At 41.8% G+C, this 10,424-nt stretch overlaps 1 protein-coding gene across 1 annotated transcript in view; it reads right to left on the reverse strand.

Annotated features, from left to right (window-relative positions):
• The window catches only part of LOC140995091 (ADAMTS-like protein 1), a 42,184-nt gene extending 31,823 nt beyond the window's left edge, over positions 1-10,361 (reverse strand). The window contains exons 1-3 of the mRNA XM_073465012.1: positions 10,247-10,361; positions 9,161-9,415; positions 545-728 (exon numbers count right to left, since the gene is read on the reverse strand). Of these exons, the coding sequence (XP_073321113.1) occupies positions 545-728; positions 9,161-9,415; positions 10,247-10,304 (497 nt within the window). The 5' untranslated portion in view covers positions 10,305-10,361. The remainder of the gene's footprint in view (positions 1-544; positions 729-9,160; positions 9,416-10,246) is intronic.
• Between the last annotated feature and the right edge of the window lie 63 nt (positions 10,362-10,424).

Genomic DNA, 10,424 nt, shown 5'->3' on the forward strand with positions numbered 1-10,424 from the left:
CAAATGTAAGGCTTCACATACTCACGTGACTTTCTCTGGTGCAGAGGCATAAAAATTGGTGCAATATGACAAGAAATACGAGCAGTCAGATGAACAGTAAACAGCAGCTTTGCAAGAAGAACTGCCACTTCTTTTGGAGCTACAACTAAAGCTGAGCAAACCCATGAAGTCACGAATGATTCCTTATCGTAGGGCCGGAATGAACGGCAAAAGTTGTGTATTTAACAGTAAACCAAAGATGTAATAAATTATGCTTTTCCTTTAAATACGGAGATACCGTGCAAAATACCAACAAACCACAGAAACTGCTCACTGTGCTTGTATGTATGATAACAGTTTATCTGAACAATTGGTAACATAAGGGAGCATATAACCCACTGAGAACATGGAAGAATATTCTGCCTCCTCTTTTAAATTTTTTTTTATTTTCCTCATTTCTTACTCTCCCATACTCCCCGTGCCAGAAGCTGTCTCTGTGTCTGACCTTATATGCGGATTTGATTGTAGAAATTTGTGACATCCTGATGTCCATGTGTAAGTGTACCTGGGAGGGCACTCCTGTCTGTTGCAGGGGACTGGGGAAGTGATGGGTTTTGGCATGTGCTGACACATGGTGGACTGAACGTCATTTCCATCCAGAGAGACACACCGAATCCTCCGCAGCCAAGTCCCTCTGTTCCCACAGGAAGCACTGCAGGCGGTCCAGTCTCCAAAACGCCAGCAAAACTCTGTGGACCCAAATGTAAACCAATCACATTAATGGGATAAGGAAACAACTAACAAAAGAAGAGCAAAGAGCTTTAACCACCATACAAGGATTTATTGAACTATGTGAGTGTTCTGTACGAATTGTACAAAGGTCTGACAATCGCTCTGAGGATGTCATTCCTGTACCTAAAAGCAGTCAGGGTACAGTTGGCTATGACATGGAGGTCTGTGAAACCCTCCAAGGATATGCCTCCCCAGACCATCAATGACCCACCCATGCTGGATGATGTTACAGGCAGCACAATGTCTCCACGGCGTCTCCAAACTCTTTCATGCCTGTAAGAAATGCTCAGTGTGAACCTGCTCTCATCTGTGAAGAGAATGGGGTGCCAATGGCGGACCTGCCAATTCTGGTGTTCTCTCACTAATACCAATCGAGCTACACGGTGCTGGGCTGTGAGCACATGTCCCACTAGAGGACGTCAGGACCTCATGCCACCCTCATGGAGTCTGCTTTGACAGTTTGGTCAGAAACATGCCCACCAGCAGCCTGCTGGAGGTCATTTTGTAGGGATCTGGCAGTGCTCCTCAGGGTTCCTCCTTGCACAAAGGAGCAGACACCAGTCCTGCTGCTTTGTTGATGCCCTTCTACGGCCCTGTCCAGCTCTCCTTGTGTAACAGCCGGCCTCCTGTTATCTCCTCCATGCTCTTGAGACTGTTGGGAAACACAGCAAACCTTCTTGCGACCACACATATGGATATGCCGTCCTGGAGGAGCTGGACTACCTGTGCAACCTGATTGGGCTGCAGGTACCACCTCCTGCTACCAGTAGTGAAAAGGACACTAGCAGAACACAAAACTAGACAAGAATCATTCAGGAAGTATAAAGATGTTCTGATATAATTTTTCCTCCCTGATACCAATTCTGACACCTGAAGTTGTGATTATTTTTAGCAGCTGTATAGCACTGCCCCTGTGTGGATGTTATGCCATAAATGTGTCTGAAGTTACACAAATCACTTGATCAAAACATATGTTAAGTTGCAGACAGGTGTACAGGGTCCTGTTTCTAATAAATAAGCTATGTGGTATCAGATCAGTACATAGACTCGTGTACTTGATACCGATTCCAGCATTTCCAGTACTGGTATCTGAATAACCCTACAATTTCTTTTATCTTACCATGTATGGTCAAGGTATGGAACTTGGATTCAAGATGCCAAAATGAGTACTATGAGTTGTATAACTACATGTTTAACTACCAAACTATAAAAGTATTCATAGGTGGCACTGCCAACTCAAATAACTACAAGTCTTCTTTGTTCTTTATGCAATAAGATGATAAGAATGGTAATTACGTCCAAATGATGAGGGTATGCCCTGGGGGAGGTTAAACCCTGTGGGGTGCAGGTGGCAAGCATGACTTCAGATGCTGTAAGGTTTATCATACAGTACCTCGGCTCCTGAAATACAATACTGTCACAAACTGATTTCATTAATTTTAAATGGTAATCAGAAGGAATTTTGAATCTGTGGATTGACATCCCCAAATGTATTACATTTGCAGCAATTGTACTGATTATATTACAATGTTCTCTCTGTAGAACTGTCGATCTCTCAACCATGGGAGCTGTAGAGGTTTTCACTATTACCCTTGATAAAGTACAGTTTATTATAGGACATGAAAACCGTAAGTATTTAGGCAAGTATACACCGATCAGCCACAACATTAAAAGGACTAACAAGTGAAGTGAATTACACTGATCATTTTACAATGCAATAATCTGCTGGGAAACCCTGGGTCCTGGCTTTCATGTGGATCAACTTAACGTGCACCACCCACCCAAACGTTGCATGCTAGAATTAAGGACTCTTTAGCATTTTTATTGATAAATTGCATAAATGTATAAATGAACATAACATTTTGACCTGATAATTGCACTAGAAGAATAGTAAGGGGATCACAGATGTTATTCCAAGAATTCTATGGAAAGAATGAGTATTTGCACCAAATCTTATAGCAATCCATCCACCAGAAGTCAAGATATTTCAGTCGGCACCTAAGCGAGGGACTTACTGACTGCCACTACCTGACATCCTGCTATCCCTTAAATATGTAAAGTTCTTAAAAAACAAAACCCCAGATTGGGTAAAAAGGGCATACTGGCCCTTTTCCAAACACTGAACTTTCTAAGGAACCTTTCTGAAACTCAGGAACTTTGTTTTAATTAGTAAATCCATGATCTAAATTTAGCTTTACATACTGTATGGAGTATGTTAAAACCAGTGGCACATTAGATGATGTATATGTGCAGTGTCTGTGTTGTTTGCATCTGTATGCTATGAGCACAGCAGGGACATGATACACATTTCTGTTCCTGTTCATTCTTCTCAAGTTTCAGATTTCACACACAGGACTCAGACTTTAGTGTCTCAGGGAGTGCCAAACTATAAAATAAATAAAAAGTGCTTTGTTCAGTGATAAAATGCCAATGCAATGTGGATCACCCATCAAAACTTTGGTCGCTGTGCTCGTGACAGTCCTGTCTGCTGAGTTACACTAGCATACAGTACAGGAGTCAGTAGCAGAATATTTCAATGTGTTTGCTGTTCAGTGACCTTGTTCTGCACTAAAGCTGGAAAAAGCAAATAGAAAAATATGTGAAAATATAGAAATATAGCTGGATTCAAAAAGTTAAATTTTCTACCGGTGCATTGTTTTCACTACTATGTTCAGAATCAGAATCAGAAATACTTTATTGATCCCCGAGGGGAAATTGCTTTTGTTACAGCTGCTCCCATTCAAAGTCCAGAAAATATGCATAATAATAATAATAATAATAATAATAATAATAATAATAATAATAATAACTATATATAAGCCAGAACAACAAAAACAGAACAAAAATACAAGAAATGTACATTCTACTACAATATATCCATATATAGTGTAATAAATAATGCTACAGTTGAAAATATATGGGTTATTGTACATTGTTTGTCTTAATTATTGCACATTAGAAAGAAACAAAGCATCCAGAGTCCTCCTATTGACTCAGAGTGTCTGACACTCAGAGCGGGGAGTTGAACAATTTGATGGCCACAGGTAGGCCTGTCACGATAACAAATTTTGCTGGACGATAAATTGACCTAGAAATTATTGCGATAAACGATAATATTGTCGCTTTGAGACCATTTTTCAACTAATATAATGATAATGGCATAATAACGCAAGTACACCCTTTCAAAGATCAATAAACCTTTATTTCTAAAGAATATTTAACATTGGAATGTGAAAAAGACATTTTAAATATCCAAAATAAATAAAGATGGAGGCTGTGGCCAAAGCAATTGAGCCATGGCCAGCCAGGTTCCTTACTGCAGCAACAATGTTAGCACCATTGTCTGTAGTGATGCGGAGGCGTGACGGTACACGTGATGATGATGACGTATGTGTTTTTTTTCAAGGTGTTTCCCCGGTGTCCTCCTGTTAATCTAAACATGTACCAGCTGTCTGTTTATAATCATATGGATGCTGTTATAATGTGTTGTGATTGAGATCCTGACACACCATACATCCTGGAAAGTGACAAAGTTACGTTTTTCTATCATTTACATAATTACATAATCGCCATCAGTAAACGGGACGCTGTCTGACTATTTCACTCTCGGGAGGGCTGACCGTCACCATGACAACAGTAACTGACCGTCGCGCGACTAACACTTGGTGAGTTAAAGTTTTTTGCCGGGGACAGACGCTGTTTTTCGGGCAGAAATGTGACGAAGAGTCGGTCAGACCGACAGGCTGACAGACACTTGGTGAGTTAAAGTTTTTTGCCGGGGACAGACGCTGTTTTTCGGGCAGAAATGTGACGAAGAGTCGGTCGGACCGGCAGCCTGACAGACACTTCTTCACGAATAACTGCGGTATTTTTTTCCTCACATAAGTTGCCAAAGACACGACCAGTTACTACGTTCCTGTTGTTTGGTCCTGTAACGTTGCTTTGTGGGACATTTATTTTTATTTTGTTGAGTGAAGGATCTGTAGAGTTATCAGACACCAACACCATCAGATCGACACGCCCTCGCTCCGCGCCGCCGGCTCGGTTCGCCTCTGATACTACCTCCGGAGGCGCAGCGAAATTTCACCCCTCACCGCATCTGAAACGTTCACACAAAGGCGGATGCGGAGAATTGGCGCAGTATCCCCGCATGCAAACGGCTGCGTGAATGGGACAAGAGGGTTCTAGTGAGAGACACGAGGAAAACAAACAAGCATGCAAATGGAAATTATCGAGGCCGGCAAAATTATTGAGCTCATTTTAATTTATCGTATGATTAATTGATTTATTGATTATCGTGACAGGCCTAGCCACAGGCAGGAATGATTTCCTGTGGCGCTCTGTGGTGCATCTTGGTGGGATCAGTCTAGTACTGAATGTACTTCTGTTGCTGACCACCACATCATGGAGTGGATGGGAGCCATTGTCCAAGACGACATATAACTTGGACAGCATTTACTAGGTCAAAGCACAGAGAGCAATAACATCCTATTTGGATGAATTCTTATATAACTCTGTAGCAAGTTACAACACATCCTACATTATAAAATAAAAGTGACACTTTTTACACCCTTTTGTAAGGCGAAAGCCTTCACAAGCTAAAAAATGTTAGCATGCACCCTGTCTGAAGTGGGCACAAGCTTGACCACGTGTCGATTACACTGGATGAGCTGTATGGAGACATTGTGTGTACCTTTTTTAAATTATTTTTCAAGTTTTTAAATTTTTCATTTTTTTAGTGAACCATAAGTGTCAATTCCAGGCGGATAGCCTCAGCAGAATGAACACTAAATGAAGCATTGAAACACACCAATATGATATTCACATACATTATGCTGTAGATAATTTACATTGGCTGGCATTCCCTTATTCACAGTTGTTTACTATCAGTGCAACAGAAGAACTAAGAACTAGAATTATTGGAAATAGTTTACACGACTCTGCCAACCGGTCAAGTTGCAGTTTACATCCATGTCTGTCCAGACTACACAATATACTGTATGTAGTGAAGACTTAGAAGAATTTATTAAAAAGGTATTAAAAGCAGTTCTTGGTGAAATGGAAGTTATCACTCTATTGTCACGTAACAACATGTTTTCTCCACTTAAAGACTATTTGTATAGAGGAGTACAGAGGACTGATAGAGAGCTTCATCACATGGTGCGACAACAATCAGCTGAAGATCAATATCAGCAAAATCAATGAGCACACACACTGCTCTGTATGTCTTGCAGTGTGTAAATTTATTAAACAAAAAGCAAAAAGCTGATGCTGATAGAAGACAAAGAAGCTACAAATTGTAAAACGTGGATACTTCACACACATGTTCATATTGGGTGTGAAGGTGGACACCCAAGATTAGTGTCACCAGTTCAGTATCTGACCAAATGTGAAATATGGTCTCAAGCTCTCCTTCTGTTCCTGATTTATCGTGTTGATAATAAGATTTCCTTGAGGCATTACTGCTTGAGGCGTTACTGAGATATTGCATTCACGAGAATTGGATAGACAGGCGGTCAACCAGGCAACATAATGGCTCGAGCTATGGCTGTTGCCTGCACAAAGGCACAAAAGGCTTCCAACTAAAATGCTGCAGTCAAAAGTCACCAAGAACCAAAGTAATTTTAAAATTACTTTATGCCCTTTCACAGGCTTTGTGCTTGTGTCAATAACTATCCTACTAACATGTTCACAGCCGTAAAGTTAAAATTGGCAGGCTTACTTCAAACATGGAGGAAGTTGAGGTAAAGTTGTCAAAATATTGAAATGAAAAAGCTAATTCTCCTCTGATGAGCCCAGATTCCTGTGAATGAGCCACTCACTTACGTTTTTAATGGTTGCTATAGGCACAAGCAAGCAAAACATTTTCCCTTCAAATCCTGTGTAATCTTACCCTCAGTTCAGTTCAATTCATCCTCTCTATAAATCAGATCATCAAATGTAATATACAGTGGGGCAAAAAGTTAGTCAGCCACCAATTGTGCAAGTTCTCCCACTCAAAAAGATGAGAGAGGCCTGTAATTTTCATCATAGGTACACTTCAACTATGAGAGACAAAATGAGAAAAAAAAAATCCAGAAAATCACATTGTCTGATTTTTAAAGAATTGATTTGCAAATTATGGTGGAAAATAAGTATTTGGTCAATAACAAAAGTTCATCTCAATACTTTGTTATATACCCTTTGTTGGCAATGACAGAGGTCAAACGTTTTCTGTAAGTCTTCACAAGGTTTTCACACACTGTTACTGGTATTTTGGCCCATTCCTCCATGCAGATCTCCTCTAGAGCAGTGATGTTTTGGGGCTGTCGCTGGGCAACACGGACTTTCAACTCCCTCCACAGATTTTCTATGGGGTTGAGATCTGGAGACTGGCTAGGCCACTCCAGGACCTTGAAATGCTTCTTACGAAGCCACTCCTTCGTTGCCCGGGCGGTGTGTTTGGGATCATTGTCATGCTGAAAGACCCAGCCACGTTTCATCTTCAATGCCCTTGCTGATGGAAGGAGGTTTTCACTCAAAATCTCACGATACATGGCCCCATTCATTCTTTCCTTTACACGGATCAGTCGTCCTGGTCCCCTTGCAGAAAAACAGCCCCAAAGCATGATGTTTCCACCCCCATGCTTCACAGTAGGTATGGTGTTCTTTGGATGCAACTTGGCATTCTTTCTCCTCCAAACACGACGAGTTGAGTTTTTACCAAAAAGTTCTATTTTGGTTTCATCTGACCATATGACATTCTCCCAATCCTCTTCTGGATCATCCAAATGCTCTCTAGCAAACTTCAGACGGGCCTGGACATGTACTGGCTTAAGTAGGGGGACACGTCTGGCACTGCAGGATTTGAGTCCCTGGCGGCGTAGTGTGTTACTGATGGTAGCCTTTGTTACTTTGGTCCCAGCTCTCTGCAGGTCATTCACTAGGTCCCCCCGTGTGGTTCTGGGATTTTTGTTCACCGTTCTTGTGATCATTTTGACCCCACGGGGTGAGATCTTGCATGGAGCCCCAGATCGAGGGAGGTTATCAGTGGTCTTGTATGTCTTCCATTTTCTAATAATTGCTCCCACAGTTGATTTCTTCACACCAAGCTGCTTACCTATTGTAGATTCAGTCTTCCCAGCCTGGTGCAGGTCTACAATTTTGTTTCTGGTGTCCTTTGACAGCTCTTTGGTCTTGGCCATAGTGGAGTTTGGAGTGTGACTGTTTGAGGTTGTGGACAGGTGTCTTTTATACTGATAACGGGTTCAAACAGGTGCCATTAATACAGGTAACGTGTGGAGGACAGAGGAGCCTCTTCAAGAAGAGGTTACAGGTCTGTGAGAGCCAGAAATCTTGCTTGTTTGTAGGTGACCAAATACTTATTTTACCGAGGAATTTACCAATTAATTCATTAAAAATCCTACAATGTGATTTCCTGGATTCTTTCCCCCCATTCTGTCTCTTATAGTTGAAGTGTACCTATGGTGAAAATTACAGGCATCTCTCATCTTTTTAAGTGGGAGAACTTGCACAATTGGTGGCTGACTAAATACTTTTTTGCCCCACTGTATGCATAAAAAACATTCATAAAACAGGAAATGTGATCTTATGTTCAGTAAATTGGTGACTAAAATCAGCTTGAACTAAACTATGACACTCAGAAACCACCTAGTATTCTCTTGGAGCTGCCAGAAAATCAACCTTGGAACTTAAATATTACACTTTTATTTATTTAACTTGTTAACAATATACCATTGTGACTATGCATGAACTATTTATTGTACTCTTTGTCATGGTGCCTGCCGTTGCAGTTGGGGTTTTTGTTTGTTTTGTTTACTCCCCTCCTTTCTCCTTCACCTGCTCTTTCCCTGTGTCGTCTGTGTCCATGGGCGTGGTTACTGGTTCCCACTGCAGTAGAGAGACACACCTCAACATCCTCTGGCTATATTACCCTGATCTCTCCACTACTACGGTGCCAGATTGTTCCGTCACGTATGGTGAATATAATCAAGCTCAAGTTACTTCCTCTGTGAACTTTGTCGCTACGTGCTTCCAGTGTTTGTTTGCTATGTGTTTTTGCTACTGTGCCTTTTTGTCTGAGACTGGATCTCAAGTCATGCTTGTGCTTTTTTCCTCCTCCGTGTTCAGATTCTCCAGCATCACTCTGCTCAGCTCTCAGTGTCTCTGGCTTGCCTGAAAACTCTCACCGTCATATCCAGACCACGCCACCCAACCTGCCTGCCCTCACGTTTCATTGTTTAACATGCGTTTGTTGGACCCTTGGACTGTTTCTCTACCTCCAGTCCCTGCATTTTGGGTCCACACAAAAACTCCAACCCTCACACTCTTGGTTCCAAATAATTCATATGCCGGTCCACACATGCATGCGGATCAACTTAATGCTCACCTTCAGTGTGAATGTATATCCAGGCAGACAGTATTTGTCTGGTACTGTTGACGAGGGTCTGGCATCGGTACCTGCCTGAGAACTTCACCTGGAGTGTGTTGACCTCAAGGACACAGCCTCCCACCAGCATTCTGTACTGTAGACCCTGACCCAGACCAGGACGCTGGGTCTGGGCTGGACCTGAAACCTCCCTCAGGGTCTGGTTGTTGTAGTCCCAGCGCACTGGTAGTTTGTGGTCAGGAACAACTGGACAACCTGTTGAAAGACCCACACTGAATGTAAAATAAAATATCTGACATTTTAATGGAATGTTGAAAATGCGAGTACTGCTGCATGAGTGAAAAAAGTTGGAGACTTTTGTGACTCTGGATGAAGGAGTGCAAAGACTGATCTAATGCACTTTGCTTTATGAACATACAGAGCAGAGATGGGGAAAAAGATAAGAAACTGCAGATTAACAGAACGATCAGAACTCTCTGACGACTGCTTCCTTGGTCAGAGACAAATTAAACACAAACACAGACACACACACTCTCAGTGCCAGTTGTTGCTTGCTATGTTGTGGCTTTTGTAGGTACAGAACAGAATTCTGGATATTTGGGGTCAATATGCTTGGTAGCTTCTAGCTAGATGGGCTTGTTTAACTAACTACACTCAATTCAGCTCCACCCATACTACACATCTTTGCCCATTTTTGATTAGCCGATAGCTAGGTGGAGTCAGGTACTGCCAAGATGGCGACGGCCGGTACAACCCACTTTGAGCTTCATCTTGGCTTCACAAACCCATGGGTGACATCAAAGTGGTTCTGTATTTTTTTTTACAGTCAGTGTTTTAATCCCATTGTGCTTTCCATGTTAAAACATCTTGATGTTTGCCATCAAATGTATTTAGTTATTTATTGTCTTGTTCAGGTGTTTTCACTTTAAAGTGTCAATCCCCCAAATCCCAAAATATATTTTGTCACTTCCCTTTGGTGGGATCTCTCCATGCAAATAGTTTGAGATAAATATGTTTTAGTTTCTCTGCTACTGTGTGAACAGGAGGACAAACAAGCTGTGTACCAATGTATGCTTGTATGTGTACCTATACGTAGATTGTCTCCAGGTTTGATAAAGACACTCGTTCCATGGCGTGACGCCATGAGGACCCTTCTCCTGTTCAGCTCTTGTGAGACTGGAGCAACCCTGCTTCTTCCAGCAGGGTTTGGACCTGTATATATTCAAGCACACACACACACACACACACACACACACACACACAC

The sequence above is a fragment of the Pagrus major genome, chromosome 4 (assembly GCF_040436345.1).
Source record: "Pagrus major chromosome 4, Pma_NU_1.0".
NCBI lineage: Eukaryota > Metazoa > Chordata > Actinopteri > Spariformes > Sparidae > Pagrus > Pagrus major.